At 29.8% G+C, this 19,811-nt stretch overlaps 2 protein-coding genes across 2 annotated transcripts; both read left to right on the forward strand.

Annotated features, from left to right (window-relative positions):
* Positions 1–8,083: 8,083 nt before the first annotated feature.
* Positions 8,084–11,243, forward strand: LOC109799173 (protein NUCLEAR FUSION DEFECTIVE 4). Its single transcript, XM_020359711.3, has one exon. The coding sequence runs from the start codon at positions 9,356–9,358 to the stop codon at positions 11,114–11,116; it is 1,761 nt and encodes a 586-aa protein (XP_020215300.1). The 5' UTR covers positions 8,084–9,355; the 3' UTR covers positions 11,117–11,243.
* A 3,830-nt stretch (positions 11,244–15,073) lies between these two features.
* On the forward strand, positions 15,074–19,778 carry LOC109798895 (actin protein 2/3 complex subunit-like protein). The gene is made up of 13 exons (XM_020359327.3): positions 15,074–15,281; positions 15,487–15,664; positions 15,758–15,820; positions 15,936–16,041; positions 16,244–16,348; positions 16,428–16,504; positions 16,620–16,737; positions 16,960–17,032; positions 17,227–17,418; positions 18,116–18,233; positions 18,825–19,049; positions 19,128–19,185; positions 19,403–19,778. Exons 1-12 carry the CDS (start codon positions 15,121–15,123, stop codon positions 19,173–19,175), a joined length of 1,464 nt encoding a protein of 487 aa, XP_020214916.1. The 5' UTR covers positions 15,074–15,120; the 3' UTR covers positions 19,176–19,185; positions 19,403–19,778.
* The last annotated feature ends 33 nt before the right edge of the window (positions 19,779–19,811 follow it).

Below are 19,811 nucleotides of genomic sequence, written 5' to 3' on the forward strand. Positions count from 1 at the left end.
ATATTGTTAATCAAATTTGGCTTTAACTTAATAGCCCCACGAATTTATTGGTTCAGCTTGGTTAGGTGTATGCATTGTTTTATACATTAATGAGGACGACACTACCATCGGTTTCTGTCTTTTAAATTTAACAATTTGGAAGACATGGCCCGAGTTGACCGTTTCTTGGGGTAAAATTCTGACATGGCTTGTCTATCAAATTAAGAGCATATGGATATAATTTCCACGCTTCACCAACCCAAGTGATGGAAAATCAATATCACTTGCAAATATAGTAAGATTGAAATACAAACTAATATTTGTGAATTACAGGTTGTAAGACAACCACAAATGCTAATAGTAATGCAACTTGGTAAGAAGTCTTATGTGTTAATTTTTTTAGCTAAGAATATAATTAAAGTAGGAGATATGTTAGAAAAGAAGTTAGAAGCTGTGGGAGATGATTTAGTTTATGCAGTGAGTGTGAGTGACCCTACTGCATTGCGGTGTGAGCTGTGTTAGCACATGCATGGGGGAGTGGCACCCTCTCTGTCGTAAAAATGTAGAATCTTCCAAATTATTGGAGAGAAAAGTTCAGCCAAAATTGCCTTTAGCAACGGGAACATGTTCCCATGTGTTCATGTGACACGCTAGAGAAGAAGGAATAACGAAGCCGAAATATTTGAATAATGAATTGATGGATAGGCAATTGGCAAGTATATATTCTTATTATTATTATTTTTCATATGCTTAAGATTTGAGGAATTTGGGTGGTGAAGTGGTGAAGGGGTATATTCCCTTCCCCTCCTCTCTCATATTTGATTATGTTAAGGTTTAGAGGTCGTCTCGTTGGTAGGGGTGTGCAAAAAATTCAAACTGATCCGAAGCGATCCATAACCGATCCGATCTATATTAAAAAATTCGATCCATTTTGAAAAAAAATCTGAACCGAACCACTTTATAAAACCAGTTCAATTATCCAATCCATTTTTATAAAGTGGATCGGTTCAGTTTGGTTTGATTTTCTAAAAAATCGATCCATATATGAGTAAAAAAGTGGATAACTGCACCGCACCGAACCGATCCAATTTCAAAAAAATCGATTCATATTTTAAGAAAACCAAACTGATCTACTTTATAAAAATGGATCGGTTAACCGATCCACTTTTATAAAATAGTTTGGTTCGGTTTGTATCGATTTTTTGAAAAAACCGATCCATGAGCACTCCTATTCGTTGGTTCCCATAGTAATAGCTAGATAATTAACCTTCACCCTTTGTTTGGAAGGGGAAATAATGAAAAAAATAGGTGTGAAATAATTTCATAAAAATAGATGGTAAATATGATGCAAAAAATGTAAATGTTTAATATATAAAATGAAATTAACTAAATAAAAATAGGGAAAAGTTAATGTTTTAAAATTATATTTTATATTGTTAAAATTTTATGTAAAAATAAATAATGTAAACACTTGTCATGGCACATACTGAATTATTTACCAGTCATAATGAATTATAGTGATCTCATGGACACAAATAACATGTCAGTGTATTGCATTAAAATTCTGTCAGAGTTGATTTTGGTTAAGAAAGGAAGTCACGAGTATCACAAAAGTATAGTCTCAATAAAAATATTTTTGTCATCAAAATTTAAAGAGTACTATTAATTTTCGCTCAAAATTAGGCATGAAACTCACACAAGAATTTACCTAATTTCATGCAATTTCATTGTACCAAGTCGATTTTTTTTATAAAAAAATTCATTTCACTTCCCTCACCTCATCCCAAATCCAGCTACTTCCCCTCCCTCAAGCACAATGTTAGAAGTAGTAGGGGAGGGGAGAAAGAGAATAAGAAAGTTTGTATTTTATTAACATGTATTAAACTTCTTATAAATGTTTGGACAAATTAATTTTATATATTTCAACAGTTTTTTTAAGCAAAATAAACTGTTTACAAAATAAATATTTTAATACGATTGATTATAATAGATGATTATATATATATATATATATATATATATATATATATATATATATATATATATATATATATATATATATTGGTTGTTTGACCACTTGGGTCAACCTAATGAGAATTAAAATAATATATACAAAAATTTAGGTTCAAATATTGTTATTATTATTGTAATTTTTATTAATTAAAAAATATTTAAATATGATTTTAATTGCTGTAAATTGAATTAATTTTGATTTTGATTTTTATAATTTTTTCTTTATTTTTTATTTTTTTTGGAACTTATAAGCATTATTTTTAGTCATTGTAAAATTAGGAAAATTTTAATTTTAATTATTTTAAAATATTTTTCTTTGATTTTTATTTCTGAAATCTAAAGTCATTATGTTTGGTCCTTAATGATTATTTTGAGTTTGATAAATAATATTTGTAAATGTTTTGTTTGGTTTATGAAAAATAGATAAAGGAAATAAAATTATTATTTAGTTATTTGGTAGGAGAGAAAAGAGAAATAAAGAGTGAGAGGAAGAGAAAAAGTAATATATTTATAAAATGACATAATTATCTCTAAATGAAAAATAAAAATAACAATTTTGGTTTTGTATGTTTTGTAATCATGAAAGGTATAATGGTATTTTTAATTTTATTTCTCTTTTCTAATGGAGATTTCTTTCCAAATTAGAAAGAAAATATTTTGGTGTGGGACCTGTCATATTTTTCTTTTTCTTCTCTTGTATACCAACGGAGGAAAAGATTATTGATAAGCGTGTAATCTTTCCCTTTATTTTTTTATCATCTTCTCTTTTTCATGCTTTCCAAACAAATGTTTAAGAATTTATATTGAGAAAAATTCAAGTCTCACATCGACTAGAGATTAGATAATTGAATAGTATATAAGTGAAAAATAACCCTCACCTTATAAATTGGTTTTGTAGGGTTGAGTTAGACTTAATCTACTATTCTGAAATGGTATCAGAGTCATTTAGATCCACTTTAAATGGGTCACCCACCATTAATGCATGCACCATAGGCATGAAGGGGTGTATTAGGAAAAACTCAAGTCCCGCCAATCCTAAATCATTAAAAGGGCTACCCACCATTTATCTACGTATCAGTGCTGAACGTGAGGGAGTGTATTGGGAAAAACTCAAGTCTCACATCGATATATAAGTGGAAAACAATTCTCACCTTACAAGTTAGTTTTGTAAGATTCAATAGTTAGGCTTAATCCACTATTCTAAAAATCTATATATAAAAAAAAATAGTGAATAACACAAAAATATCGTCGCTTAAACTTCTAATAAGCACACAAGTATGCCCACTTTCTTATAGAATAGGAGAATTCCAAAAAAAATTATTAGAACCTATGAACCATCATACTATGTGTATGTAGCCAAAAAATTAAATTACACAAAGTGTTATTTCTGACGGGCCTACATAAATCAGGAACTTTGATAAAATAAGGCCGAGAGAGAGATGGCCCATATCAAAATCCTTCCTTGGGTTAATCTCTCGCTGCTGTCCAATTCCATTACTTGAAAAAGGTTAGTTATTCTCACCCTCAATTATACGCAACAATCCCACTGAAATATGATACTCCTAAGAAAAAAAATGGATAATAAAAAACATAAATAATACAATAAATATATAAAAAAAGATTGTAAAATATAATCATAATCTATAATTTTATAGAAAATTGTTAATGTAACATTGTACTAGGTGAGTGGGTGAGTTGTAAGGGTCTTTGGTCAGTGGTCCAGTTGATCATAAATGGAAAGGTATATAAAGTTTATTATGAGCTTTGAGTCTCGTAAACTTAATTTCTCAGAGACCTTAAAGAGAGAAAGTGGAGTAAGAAGCTCTAGAACTCTAATACTTGTTCTCTTCTTTCTAGATTTCCTGGAGGCGTGACAAACTTTTGTTGATCCTTGAAGTGGTAATTGGTGAAGGATTTATATCACTGTATTCTTGGCAAGCGGATCAAGTTTCGTTGTAGTAGTACAGTATTGTCCTCAGGGATTTGTGATATTGGTAATTCCTATTCTAATGATTTATAGAGTAAAATCAATATGATTGAAAGTTGATTCAATATGAATTGATTTAGCACAACAAAATAAATTCTAGAAGAAAAATTATATAGGGAGTGGATTGGATTCAGTTGTACTTGCTAACTCCTAAATCTTCCTTAAACAAATATGATTTATAATGATAATATAATTTATAAAATTATAAATATTTATTTATTACATACTTATAAATTAAATTTTAAATTCTAAATAAATTATTAATTAACTTAATATATTTATTTATCTTAAATCTAAGATATAAAATTTAAAAATGTATTTATTCCTATTTTATTTTCTAATTATCAATCATTAATAAAATACTAATTTAAAATCTTATCTAATTATATCATAATATTTTTATATCAAATTTAAAACCAAATATTAGTTATACAAAAATATTAAGATCATATAGAAAATTGTCAATAAGATTCTAGTTAAATAATTTAAATAATTAAATTTCCAATTATATTATTAGTAAATAATTTATTTCAAAACTAATCAAGTTTTTCTATATTAATTATTAGTACAATTTAATAACTTTTAACTTAACAATTGGATCGATGAAATTCAACATACAGTATGAGTTATCGAGCGGAATAACTTTACAAAGAATTACTTTGTGAGTCATTTGATTCCTTCTCCTCTCTCTCTCTCTCACTCTCTCTTTTTTTTTTCTCTCTCTCTATATATATATGTATATATATATATATATATATATATAGATATAGATATTTAAAATTTTATTAATATTTTTAATTTATGATTGTCAATTTTCATAAAAATTCTTATATTTTCGACAATATAAATTTGTTGAAAATATTCCACCAATAATATAACTTTTCTTATGAATTTTTTTATTGGAAATATAAATTTTTCAAAAAATTTATATCTGTCAGAAATTATCGACAGATATATCCGTCAGAAATATAAATTTTCTGACAGATTTGTATCCGTCGCAAATTATCCGTCGGTAAAATCCTTCGAAAATATAAATTTTCTGATAGATTTGTATCCATCGAAATTATCCGTCAGTATTATAATTTTTTTACGAAATTTTTTTCGTCGAAAAAATAAATTTTGCAACGGATTTGTATCGATCAGAAATTATCCGTCGGCAATTTACATTTTTCTTGTAGTGTATCCCATTTTGATGTGATCGAGTGGGTGCTTTGATTGCAAAAATTATTGTGTTGATTTGATAGGGTGGAGTCACTTAGAATGATTATATTGTTAGGAGATATCTATAGATGAATGTGTAACAATGTATTGGTTGAGATGTTTGCATATGATGTATGTTGTGGTGTGATCATGTGCATTTTGAATGTCTATTTGACATGGTTTGCTTGGGACACATGTTTGGCTTTCATGTATTGTATGATATAAAATTGTTTCTATGCTTACATGTTTTCAAACTCTAACTTACCCTTTTGTTTTCATGTGGTTTGAACTACGATAATCATATGTTATATAATAGTATATTAGGGTTAATTAGGCTGGAGGAGTAGTGGCAATGAGTTCGCAGACCCTTTCGTTGGTGTCAATGCTACTAGATGTAACTTGTATAGTTGAAATCGCCCAACACTATGGCATACGATTATTTTGGGATTACTGTATACACATATATATATATATATTGTACCTGTCTGAATGGCACACTAGTAATCTTCTTGTATTCTGAAGGTCAAACAAGAGCTCCAAGTGAATATTCCAATGAGAGGGAAGATACCTGCAAAAGGCATTCCGACGCTCAAGTCAGGACAAGCACGAATATTGATAGTAATTAATGAACAGTGACATTACTTCGAGATGTGAACTATTTATAGTGACATTAATGGCCTTGTCCTCCATGGGCCCTGTACTAGGGTTACCTGATTAGGTAATACACCTCTAATTGTCTTATTCATATGATAAACCCTTAATAACTATTTAGGGATGATTACAGATCCTATGGACTACTTCGTTCAAGGTTCTTCGGTCATTGGTGGTGCCGATTGGGTGTCGGCAACCAGATACAACATGTTTGGCCGATCCGGTAGGATCGTTCTCGGCCTCCATTTGGGTCGACCGAATGTAGGTGGCCGAATGGCCCTACCCGTGTGTGTGTATATATATATATATATATATAGAGAGAGAGAGAGAGAGAGAGACATATTTCCTTCTCTAATCTTTTATGTTATAGTAATCTAATTTTCGTTATTAGTTGTAATGATTCCATTTAAATTACTTATATATATTATAATTTTTTTTCACATATTAAATAATATATATTTATTACTATAAAGTAAAAAAAGTATATATAGGTATATATTATTTTTAATATTATTGATAATTAATATTATATATATATTTATAACAAACTAATGATTTCATAAATATAAATTAACATACATTAATATAATTTTACAAAAATGTAAATATTTGAAGAAAATCAATTAAAAGTATAAGATATAAATATAAATTTTACATCAAAATATACAAATTTGTCTCTTAATAGTTATATTTTTTTGGCTTAAATATGTTAAAACTACCTTCAATTATGTCAATTTTCAGATTACTACTTTTAAATTTTTTTTGTTTTAATTATCTGACAAATTGTTTTTCTTCAATTTAGTACCTAACGTTAGTCCTCATCTGTTAAGTGATGACATGGCAGACGGACTGCCACGTCATCACCCAATAGTGTCTGCCATGTCATCTAAGGGACTGCCATATGGACATGTTGATGATGTGGCAAATACTGTTGGATGATGACGTGGCAGTCCGTCTGCCATGTCATCACTTGACAGTAATAATAAATTAATAGGTAGTAATCTCAAAATCGACCTAATTGAAGGTAGTAATTTGAAAATTGTCACCGAACTGACCTAATTGAAGGTAGTTTGAACATATTTAAGCCGCACTTGGAAATTTTTTCAAAAGTATCTTAATTCATGGCATAATATAAAACATTTGTTGCTTTTGTTTCTAGTTACATGTGTTTTATGTCTTCTTCATCTTATTAATCTTCACTTTTCTCTACTTCTTCATTGTCTACTATCTTTGTTGGAATTTTTAGTCTATTTTTTATGACAAACTAAAGTTTGAAGTTGATGAATTGTATGAATATTCGCATACGCTCCTTTCACTCAATGTAATTTATGCAATTGAAATATGGTATTACTACCTATTAATTTATTATTTTTTGTTTTAAATACCTGACAATTTTTTTCTTCTTCAATTTAGTACCTAACGTTGGTCCCCTCTATCAAGTGATGACATGACAGACGGACTGCCACATCATCACCCAACAGTGTTTATCATGTCATCACCATGTCCACGTGGCAATCCCTTAGATGACGTGGCAGACACTATTGGCTGATGATGTGGCAGTCTGTCTGCCATGTCATCACTTAATAGAGGAGGACTAACGTCAGGTACTAAATTGAAAAAAAAAATTGTCAGGTAATTAAAACAAAAAAAAATTAAAAAGTAGTAATCTAAAAATCAACCTAATTAGAGGTAGTTTGAACATATTTAAGCCTTTTTTTTTTAATAATTCTGATTAGCCTTTTTTTAATAAGCTTATATTTATATTTAATATATTTAAATTCATTAAATTATTCTTTTATTATTAATATATATACTAATAATATTATTAATTATTATTATTAATTTATTAATTATCAATTATATTATTAATGTTAATAATTAATAACGTACTTTTTAATTTATTAACAACAAATACATGTACAATTTTGATTTTAAACAAAAGTGAATACATTATTAGATTAGATTCGGTCATAATTATAATAATATAGATAAATTATTAAGATTCATAAAAAAAATTAATATAATTAATTTTAATTAAATATTTTTTATAAATTTAAGTTTTATTTCAAATATATCATTTACTTTAAATAACTATTATATTTAATACTAGTTTATAAGTAAATACATTGGAACTAGAGTTAATTAACAATACATGAAGTATATAAAAAGAAATTTAACCTAATTTTTAAAATAACTTTTGCTTATAATTAAGATCAAAGAAAAATTCAATTTATTACTTATAATTTAGATTAAATAAAATAATCAATTTCCAAGGCTTATAAATAGACGTTATCTTGCTGGTTAAGTGTTGTTATTGGATGTCAACATCACATTATTATTTTTTCATCCATGAAAATTATTAAGAGGATTTACATACTTATACATTTTTGCTCAATTAACTAAGTTAAATATTAGACCCCTTTATCAACATCTCCCCGTTTGTCATGTCACTTGTTAACGTCATATAATAAAGATATATTAAATTTTTAATAAAAAAATAAAATCACATGATTGTAATATTTAAAGATTAAAAATTTTCAATTAACATTTGAAAATTCAAAATTGCACTATATTTTAACTTTTTCTTTTTTACCTCCAATACAACATTCAATGACATTTTGTCTAGCCTCGAATGAATTTTGTAACCATTTTCAATTCCCTTTACATGTTCCATAGGTAGATAGTCAACGTATAATAAATATATTTTATCATAATTTATTTTAATAAATGAATATAATTTATTATAATTTATAAGTACAATAAAATACAAAACAGAGAAACATAATTTATTATAACTTCTTATAATTTTCACATTAGAAATTCATTCCCATCTAAAATAAAAGTTAAAGTCTTTACATTATATAAAATAGTAAAAATAAAAATTTTTAACACATGATTATAATGGAATATGCCAGTCAGGTACCGAAAAATGTAATCTCCCTTTGCAAATCAGTGAATTGAACATGCATAAATTAGTTAATAAAATTTCAATAAGAAAATAATATACTCATATACATATATATAATACTTAAATATAAACAAATTTTAATTAATTTAACTTTATTTAAAATCAAATATGATTTTTGTTTGTAATGAATATATCTTATATACACTAGCAGGAAAAAAACACTTCATACAAAAAAATAAGGAAAAGAATAAGAAATTATTCATAAAAAATGTAGTTATTAAAAAATAAATAAAGGATAAAATGGTCTATATAAAAATGGAAACTAAAAGTAATTATTGAAAATAATATCTCCTTTATATTTTTTTTTTGTTCGTCCTTGGGGTATTCACTGTCGATAGCGGTGACTAATTTCATTGCTACATTACAGACACATCAAAGGATGAGATAACTGGCCCCAATATCTCCTTTATATATTAGTAGAGATATGATTCTTATTGAAGTGTGGTAGTGAATTTTTTATCCCTTAATTTTACAAATTTTACGCAACAATAATTCTGAGAGACCCTTGTTCTATATTATTTATTGATCATCTTAGTGTGAGTAGGAGAGACACAAAAATGACCACCATTCTCTCTAACAGCATGAGTAGTGGGCGATTTGGCGGTTTAGGATTTTTAGCACAAGTTCTAAAAGGTCGATGGTTCATGCTTTGTGCCTCTTTCTTCGTCATGGCTGGTGGTGGTTCCGTCTATATCTTTGGATCATACTCCGAAGTAATCAAATCTACACAAGGTTATGATCAAAGCACACTCAACTTTTTGGGGTTTTGTAAGGACCTTGGTGGAAATTTGGGTGCACCAATTGGTCTCATGGGAGAGATTACCCCTCCATGGTTGGTTCTCCTCATTGGATCCCTCCTCAACTTTGTTGGCTACTTCATGATCTGGCTTGTGGTCACTGGCAGAATATACAAACCCCACGTTTGGCAGGTTTGCCTTTACATCGCCATTGGTGCTAGTTCTCAAAACTTTTACAACACTGGAGTAATAACCACCTGCGTCAAAAACTTCCCAGAGAGTAGGGGCACCATATTAGGGTTGTTGAAGGGTTACCTTGGACTCAGTGGAGCCTTCTTGACCCAACTTTACTTGGCCATTTATGGGAATGATTCTGAATCTCTCATCCTTCTCATTGCATGGCTCCCTGCTGCTATACCAATCGTGTTTGCATGTGTGATTCGGATCATGAAGGTTGGAACTAGACAAGCCAACGAGGGGAAGTTAATCACCCAATTTTTTTTCGCTTCAATTGCACTTGCAATATTCATCATGGCTATGATCATTGCTCAGAAACAAGTTGCTTTCTCCAAAGCAGGTTACGCTGGAAGTGTTACTGTGGTATGCCTTCTTCTTATCATTCCTTTGTTCATTGTTATTAGAAAGGAGTTCTTAGAGTGGAACATCAGGGAAAAAGTTGCACACGCACGTACTCCAAATGAGATTGTCACAGAGAAACCACAAATTGTTGAACCTGAGCCTAAAGAATCTCCACTCCCTCTAAATTCTTCTACTTGTTTTGCCAATATATTCAATAAACCTGAAAGAGGAGAGGATCACAGCATACTGCAAGCACTGTTGAGTGTTGACATGATGTTAGTTTTGGTTTCATCATTTGCTGGCTATGGAACAAACGTGTCTATAGTGGACAACTTGGGACAAATTGGCATGTCTCTAGGATACACTGGCAACACAGTGAGATCATTTGTGTCACTTGTGAGCATTTGGAATTACTTTGGGAGGGTCTTGGCTGGTTTTGTGTCAGAAATTTTGCTTGAAAAGTACAAAGTTCCACGCCCTTTGTTGTTGACCTTTTCGCATTTGCTTACATGCATTGGTCACCTTCTCATTGTGTTCTCAGTACCCGGTTCCGTCTACTTTGCATCAGTGATAATTGGATTCTCGTTTGGTATAATGTGGCCAATGTTCTATGCACTTGTCTCTGAACTCTTCGGTCTTAAATATTTTGCCACACTGCAGAATTGTGTGCTCATGATTATTCCCCTTGCATCATATGTGCTAAATGTTAGGGTCACTGGCTTCTTTTACGACAAAGAGGCAACAAAGCAACTCAAAAAAAGTGGCCAAGAGTGGGTGAAGGGCACAGAGTTGACTTGCATTGGAACCGAATGCTACAAGCTTTCTATAATAATATTGGCATGCGTTTCTTTTTTTGCAGCAGTGACTTCTTTGATTCTTGCAATGAGGACCAAGAAGTTCTATAGAAGTGACATATACAAGAAGTTCACCAAGGATGCAACAACTGCAGAAACGGAGTTGACTAAATCCTCGATTCGTAAGGAAGAGCGAGTGGTCAATTAATAATGGAAGAAACTATGCACTATAAACACATCGAATTTTAGTTGACAAATATATTGAGCTGAAGTATGGTTGTGTTTCTCATGTATTTTGTTATGTGTAATGCAATCACACTCATATGTGTTATTTATGATTTCCATTACTTCAAGTTATTGTTGGAAATTCTCTGTTATGAATATTTTCATTAAGATAATTTGCAACTTTTGTAAGTTCTTTTTCATAAGCAACAAAACATCAAAGAAACGAGACTGTGTCTTCTGACTCCTACCTATAAGACCAGTAAAATAACCACTGTTACCAACATAAGAACTACATATTATTCAACATTTTAAACAAATTAGGGATTGAATTAACGAGTGGGGATGATCAATACAAGCAACAAGAACTGAACAACGGGATGATTACGAAGGAAAACGATGGTGAGCAGAAAAGGAAAAACAATGTATTTAAGACAAATAAAAGAAAATGGCTATTGCTCCGGTGCCCTCTTATTTGAAGGGGTTTTGGTGCCCCTCAGTACAAAAGTTGGGTTTTTAAGGGCAATAAGGTAAATTGATAAATTGACTGAAGGCTATCAATTTACCTTATTGCCCCTAAAAACCCAACTTTTGTACTGAGGGGCACCAAAACCCCTTCAAATAAGAGGGCACCGGAGCAATCTTGAAAGAAAATATATGTGTTGCAAAAGTTTAGACATTGAAATGGTCACCATGACCTGAACTTGAGTAGTATATATAGTGACATAGAAGAGTATCACTATCCATACATTAACAGTGTCACAAAGGAAAAGTAATGTTGCAAGGCTGAACATGACCTACAGTATATCTACCAAGTTTAAACCTACTTTGTTTACTTCTTATATACATTATTTTAATTTCCAATTTAACCTGTTTAAAAGTTTAACCCGATCTGAGAGCTTATTTTTATAGTATATTTTATAAAATGTTTATAAATATAGATTTAAATAGGTCAACAAATCTTCATCATCACCTAAATTATTCATGTTTTTCTTTATATATAATAGTTGGACTCAAGTTCGAACATAGAACCTCTAATATACTATTCTAATTACTATTACTGTTAGAACGACTTTAATAATTCTTATTCATATTTTGTAAAGAATAACAACAATAATATTACAAAATTCAACCACTTATTATATTACAAGAGAACTGTGACTCTTTTACTAATGGAGATGAAACGCGTCAAATATATTTTTAGAGATTTTAAAAATTTACTATCATTAATTATAATATCGTACCATTATCACATATAATTATAAAAAAAATACAAAAGCAAAACAATACAGTTATATAGATATGTTTGAGCATTACTCTTGTATTTATATAATAATAACCCTTTCAAAATTTTGAATTAAATTACTTTTGTTAAAAGCTTACTATTGGTAACCGTATGTATATTAAATGTAAGTATAATATATATTACATTATATAGTTTTATATAATATAATATTATTTATTATATGATGAATAAGTTGATCAGACCTAGCATACATTTTTTTTAATGCATAAAACCCAACTTTTTTTTTTTTAATTTAAAAGGACTTTTTAAAAAGCTTATACCTAATGCTTTTAATAAACAAGGGAGGCTGAGTCTTTGATGGGCCACATATCCTATTTTCACCTTTTAAGAAAATTAACATGATTTTGGTTTTTACCATCCAAAATCACTCTCCTATTAGTTATATCTTTAATTCTATATTTGAAAACATTTGCTAAAAGAGAGTGTTTGTAGGGCTATTTTTAAATGAGAAAATTTGCTAGGACGCTGATTTTTTATTTGAAATTTGTTTTTCAGTAGAAATCAAAATAAAAAATTTAAAAGTTAAATTGATGCTATTATTTTTTACACATAAAAGAAGAGTTAATCCAAAAAAAAAACGAAGAGAAAGAAGAGACAGAGCACGTGAGGGACAGGTGAAGTGTTAAGGAAAAAAAAAAAAGACGTTTGATTAAAAATGTATTTAATTATTTGAAATATTTCATTTGATTTAATGTTAATTTGATGGAAATAATTATTTATTAATTAAAATAAGTAATTTTTTTTCTTGAACGACTAATTATAGAAAAAAACTATTATTTTATTCTTATAAGAAATTGAAGTTATGTTGATGATGATCACATATGAATTCAATGGATAACTATTGATCCACAAACATGAGGTTCAACAAGTAGAAAGTTGTTTTAGATTAACCGACACCTCAAGTTTGAATTATTGTTAAATACTCATAAAAAAATATTATTGTTCATAGTAGTTATATCTATCTTAAACAAGATTGTTGTTGGTTGAAGATATATGTAGTCTATATAATAAAAAAGTTTAATATATTATTTAATTTCTAAATTTATTGAAATTTTTTAATTAAATTCGTAAGCTAAAAAAATTGTAATTAGATATTCATTTTTCTATATTTTTATAATTTAGTCTTCAAATTTAGAAATTTATTTATAATTCATAAAAAATTATGGAATATTCTATATATCTTTATTCATGAATAATCACATTAAACTATTATTTCATGTCTTCATTTATATATATCAAACTTTAATTTCTGCTTATAAATTTTCTCTCATAGTCTCACTATTCATAAGAATTTTACACACAATTTCTATGAGCTAGTTTTTTTTAAATAAAAAAGATATGTAGGAGTGCAAAAACATCATTACAAGACCAAAACATCCTCAACAACGTTGACAACTTGAGGCCTACTAATCATTTACAACACACCCAATATATAAAACATGGAAAAGTCGAATAACAAGGATCATGGAAAGACTAGACCAAAATCCATGAAACATTAACAAAAATGAAAAGTAGGTAACACACAAAGATTGTAAAAAAAAAAAAAAAAAAAAAAAAAAAAAAACCTCCTTAATATAGGAGGAAATTGTACCCAAAAAAATTGCAGCGATAATCTAACCCATAGGCAACAAGCTTATCAACACAAGTGTTGCCTTTCCTGGAAATATGCAAAGAAAAGAAATTGTAAATACCTCTTCAATTGGCACCGAATAGACCAAGGAACAATAAGAACATTTTGATAAGCAGTCAATGCCAATTTTAAATCACATTCCAATCACAAATATGATAAAAAAAAAAAAAAGATATGTAAAAATTACACATGTAAAATAAGGTATTTGAAATAAGAGAGAAACAAGTGTTTGCATATCACTATTCGTATATGGTAGTATTTTTTAGGCCAACTTATACTATTGATCTTTGTATATTATACAATTTGCAATTTTGATCCCCTAGTAGAATGGAAAAAATGGGGCTTTGAATTATTCCACAGAAAAAATAAAAGTTTAGTTCATAATTTTAACCACTTGTGTGTCAAATTGTCAATCTACACCAATAAAATTTTAAATGTTAATTAATATTATTATAGCATTGGTCATAACTTAACATTGTGTAAATGATATGAAAATTAATATTTAATAAAACTTAACCTAAATTGTACATTTAATTTATATTTTCAAATTATTTTACAACTTTTACAAAATAAAATGAAACTAAAAGTTAAATTTAACATAAATATCTTTAAATATTAATTGTCATATCATTTATTTAATGTCGAATCATGACTAATATTTTAATTTTAATGATCAACAAATTAGAAATTTAACGAAAGAATTAAAATTATAAAATTTATAAAATTGAGAGTTTAAAATTGTAAAATAAAAAATTAGAAATCAAAATTTCATATTACATAATATAAAAAACAAAAGTGTAATTTAATCTAGTTTTCAAAATGTGTTAATCGACAAAGTTACCAATTTTAAGGAAAAAATAATAAAATTTATAAACGAATTTGATTTTATCATTGTAGAAAAATGTATGCTCAACTCAATTGACAAAACTATACTTCATATATCAGCTATGATTTTTTTTTTTTTTTAATATAACCACATTTTAATTTCCCTCCAAAATGCGAGAGAAGAAACCCATCAATATAGGTTGAACAGCCCATAGAAAATGTTTGCTTCATGACTTTGAGCTTCTCTCACACAACACCACACAACTGCACCACTTTGCTATTTAACAGTCTCAATTTCAAATACCAACTTCGTGTGATGGATATGAACGACCCTTTGGATTTCGAGGTAGAAGACGCCCTTCTCAAATCCCCTCCTATCAACAACAAAAGGTATTCCTTTCCCCCAAAATTTGCATCCTTTTGCCCCCAACTCTTCAAAGTTTCAATTTTTACCAATTTTTCTCTCTTGGGTTTAGGGTTTTACAGTTCCCCTCTTGCAATTTTATTATAATCCATGCTTTGCGTTATGTGGGCTTAACTTGGTTTTTTCAAACTGTGGGTTATAACTAGCAACTGTAATTTGAGTGTCCACCAGGAAGAAAATTATTGGGTTGGATGATCTTCTTCAAGATCATTACAGAGAACAGGACAAGCTTTTAGAGAAGGGCAATAAGAAGGCTAATACTAAGGCAAAGAAGAAGAAAAGTTCCTACGATGATAAAGATAGCAAGGAAGCCAAGTTGACTAGGATAGTTGAGAAATGTCACAATCAGGCATAGACTATTTACCTATTATTATCTCTCTTTGGCTAAGTTTCTGTGTACTTGGCATTATCTGTTACTGATCACTTGGGTTTTTTCATCCAGTTGAAAGCTTTTGGTGAAGAACAGGAAATTCCCCTCTGGGGAGTAAAAGTTTTTGGTGATCAGGTTATTATACTAAGTCAAATTGCTCAGTCATTCTCTGTACATGGTTTGCTGCTTCTAACGCTTATTTGTTTGAATACTTGTGAGGTTAGTAATGTTTTCATTTTTTTAATGGCAGAAAGCCTTTCCCCCTCTGGAGTTTCCTGATCTTGGAAGTTGTAACCTTTTACAGTCATTTTTGAACAACAAGCTCAATTCTGTGGTGGAATTGACAGAAGACAAAGGTTGCTCCTGTGTCTAGTTTGTTTAGGCTATGATGTTGTTGCTTTTTGTTATTTTGTAATGTCAAGCGACCATCTATTCTTAGTATGGCAAAATACTGAATCAAGCCAGATTTATATCAAGTTACTGCTAACATGCTATCAGAGGAGATTGATGTGCCTGTTTTTAAGTGGTAATCTTATTTAATACTATACATTCTTTCAGGAGATATCTTTCTTGAAGGATTACTAGTCAACGGTTGGCTTTCAAAATTAGCTTTTCTGTGTGGTCATGTAGAAAAACCAGTAGCCATTTGGGCCTTCAACACAAGTGAGTGAAAGCATATTGTTTATATCTATTAGCATAGCAGCAATATTTGTCATCCATCTGTTTTACTTTGTTCTTTCAGTGTTATATTCATCAAAAGAAGAGCTCCGCCGCTCTTCTAGCGACTTTTGGTGTGCGATTCTATCTTCTGAAAGGGAGGTAAACTTGTTTGATATGTTTACTCTGGGCATTGTACCATTTATAAAAATTAAGATTGTTTGTTTTAATTCCTATATTGTCTGATATCTTATGATTCTCAATAATCTTTTACCAGGTTGATAGGTTTCCATTCAAAATTGATTGGTTTCCTGAATATACAGATCTAAGAAGAGCTCTTGACATTTTTGGGTTTCTCTTTACATTTTCATCCAGTGCCGAGCCTAATAATTTAGGTAACTCTTATATCTCTACTAGTTTATCTCTTCACTTTAGGATACTGATTGTCTTTGTAAAAAAATATGAATTAGTTAAGTTTCAACACTGTAAGTCTGAACTTGCAAGTGTTTATACATTAATATATCCATTAGATTTGTCTTATTTCCTTTTCAATTGCACCTAATGTAGAGATATTTTGCACTGTTTCAAGTGGATTAATCTATATCTTTGTCTTTTAGATTCTGACACTGAAGGACCACCTCAAAACATTAGATCTTGGATCAGATTTATCACTGCTTGTTGTCTGATAAGGTAAGCAACAGTCAAAAGTAGTGAGTCTCCTTAGAGGACAACCAAAATGATTTTTCTGTTGTATGATTCCTTTGTTAGTCATCATTTGAGTTTAAGTTTGCAATGAACCTGATTAGATAGTCTATGGATAATTCAAGTAACAATATTTTTAAAGTATGATGGTGTCAACTAATATCTCTTGATTCTCATTGCAGGAGTAAAAAAGCTATCTTTTCTGCTGTAGAAGCTGAAGAGATAGTTGAAATTATTATTTGTTTATTCCTAGATCGCCAGTTTCAGGGTTTGTTGGTGCTGTTGAATGACTGCATGGAAGCAATTGTGAATTACTTTACAGACCAGGAATGGTGCTCAAGTTGTGAGAACATAGCAAAATTCATTGCTTGCAGGTTATTACTATTATTAATTGCTCATTTGCTATTGCTATTATATGTTGGTAAGAATACATAAACATTTTTTTGTCAGTAATATTACTTTTAATGTGTTAGCTGAACCCTCAATTAAAAAGGTCTAGGCTTAAGTAGAATTAAAGGGTTTAGAAGTGGACTAGAACCAAATTTTGATGGTAATAGAAAATATAATTGTATTCAGTGATAATAAAAGGGGATGCAGAGTTATTTAGAGCCAGTTGTGAGTTGTGGGAAGGGAAATGGAAGGTAGAGAACTGGGTCTCTTTCATACCCTGTGAAGGAGAGAAGTGTACTACTTGTGTTTTTGATATTTGTTCTGTATGAGTATGACTGTATCACATTGATACTGCTGATACTTATATTCAGGTATACTTCTATCAACATCTTGGTCAATCATTAATAATACTCAAATTGCAGCGTAAAAATTTGCCTATGTATCTTGTAGCTACAGTTTTCTTCATGTTTATGGATGGGTCAATGAATGAGAAAACTTAATAGAGTTTTATACGTTCTCAAACCCTTTGTACGGTTAGCTTTAATGGAATTAATGACATAGTGTGTACTGCAAATGAACAAGTTAAACTGTATGCTGCTACGTATTCTCTACTTATTGCCCATTGGCCTTTTATATTGTGATTGCTTATCTTCTCTTATTCTTACTTTCTTGTATGCGCAGAGTCTCAAAAGATTTGAATTGCATCCAAACTGTTGAATGTATTTCAGAAGCAAGCTCTCGTAGCAAGCAACTTAGGAGTGCTGTTGCCTATCAAACACTGTTTACTTGTTTTGATGGAGTATGTTGCTTGCCCTTTTCTTATCAAGTTCATTTATGCTTGTGCATATAAAAAAAAGGTCCTGGTCATATATGATGGAAAATTACTTTGTGAGAAGTTATACATGAAATCTGTTGTTTACCTGTTTGAATATTTAGGGATTTTATGATAAAATTAAAAATTTAGCAACGAAAATCCATAATCAAAGTTATGAAAATTTATGCATTTTTCCACTCATTCTTGTTTTGGTATTAACAAACACCTCTAAAGCATATTTGATCTGAAATTTTTCCGCCACTAAATTTTCAAAACAGGCTCTTAACATTTCAATATTCATTAATCTATTCTATTATGCAATATAGAGTATAGTCTTGTTTGAGTGTAGATCTATTCACTAATTGTATAATGTATTTTGTTTTGTTAGTGGAGGTTTCATTTCCATTTAAAAAGCTTTTTGTTTATAACACTTGGCAGAATGTGCTAGCCATTAGCCAACTTGACTCGATAACAAAATGCAATCAGAAAATTTTGTCAAACAAGTCAGCAATGAATACAACCAAATAGATTTGCTTCTTAACTTTCAGAAAGCGAGATTGACATTTTTGTCCTCAGGTCAACAGTGGAGAAGAGATCCTCAGATCACTTACTGCAATTAACTTCAAAGACAAAAGTTGTGATTTCTTCAAGATGTATATACATTTGGTTTTGATAGAGAATTGGGTTTTGTCCAACTCATTAATTGAAGACAATCCAGTAATCTATGAGATGTTCTGTCGTTATCTTCAACATTGTTCTACCTTAATTTCAGCCACAAACCTACGATCATACGCATCAAAGGTGAATGAAACAACTTTCTTATTTTTTACCCTTGATTTGGTTACGGTGTGATTTCATGTACAGAAATAATTTTTACAGGTTCGTCATAGGGCTGCATATCTTCTGCATTTCTCCATCTACAAATGACTGGTTTCAGGTACAGAAATTTTTTTTCTTTTCAGGTTCGTCATAGTGACTATTTACCAATGTTTAGCATTCTTCCCTCACAAACTGCCACACACAAAAAAACATACATTTCCATTAAGAATGCATCTTCTCTGATTTGACATTTATTTGTATTAAACATTTTTGCCTTCACAGAACAGAGAGAATCAGATAAACAGCTGCTTAATCTCACTCTTTCTTGTTTTTAGGGTGGCCAGAGATGGCCAAATCTTAAAGGGTGAAAGATTTAGAAATGCCGTGTTGCATTGGCACCTATCATATTTTGACTGTACATGAGATTCTTCAGACTCCCAGAATGCACTACTCTTGTTAAGCATGAGATGCTTTAATGCCATTCTAATAGCAAAGATGCGGGGTGAAATTGGTTCCTTTGCTTCTTGATGAGGTTCTGGCTGGCATGAATCAAGATTTTTTGTTCATCCTAAGTATAAGTTGCTATGTGCTAACATGTAACAACTTTTCTCATACATGTAACGGCATGTGTCTGTGCCCTTTAATGTTAAAGTCCAAAGTAACTTATTATTATTATTATCATGATCCAAAGGTACCTTATCTTCTGTGGTTTCTTTTGTGCCTGTTTCGTATCTCTAGTCAATG

The sequence above is a fragment of the Cajanus cajan genome, chromosome 8 (genome assembly GCF_000230855.2).
Source record: "Cajanus cajan strain Asha chromosome 8, NIPB_CcT2T_4, whole genome shotgun sequence".
Taxonomy (NCBI): Eukaryota; Viridiplantae; Streptophyta; class Magnoliopsida; order Fabales; family Fabaceae; genus Cajanus; species Cajanus cajan.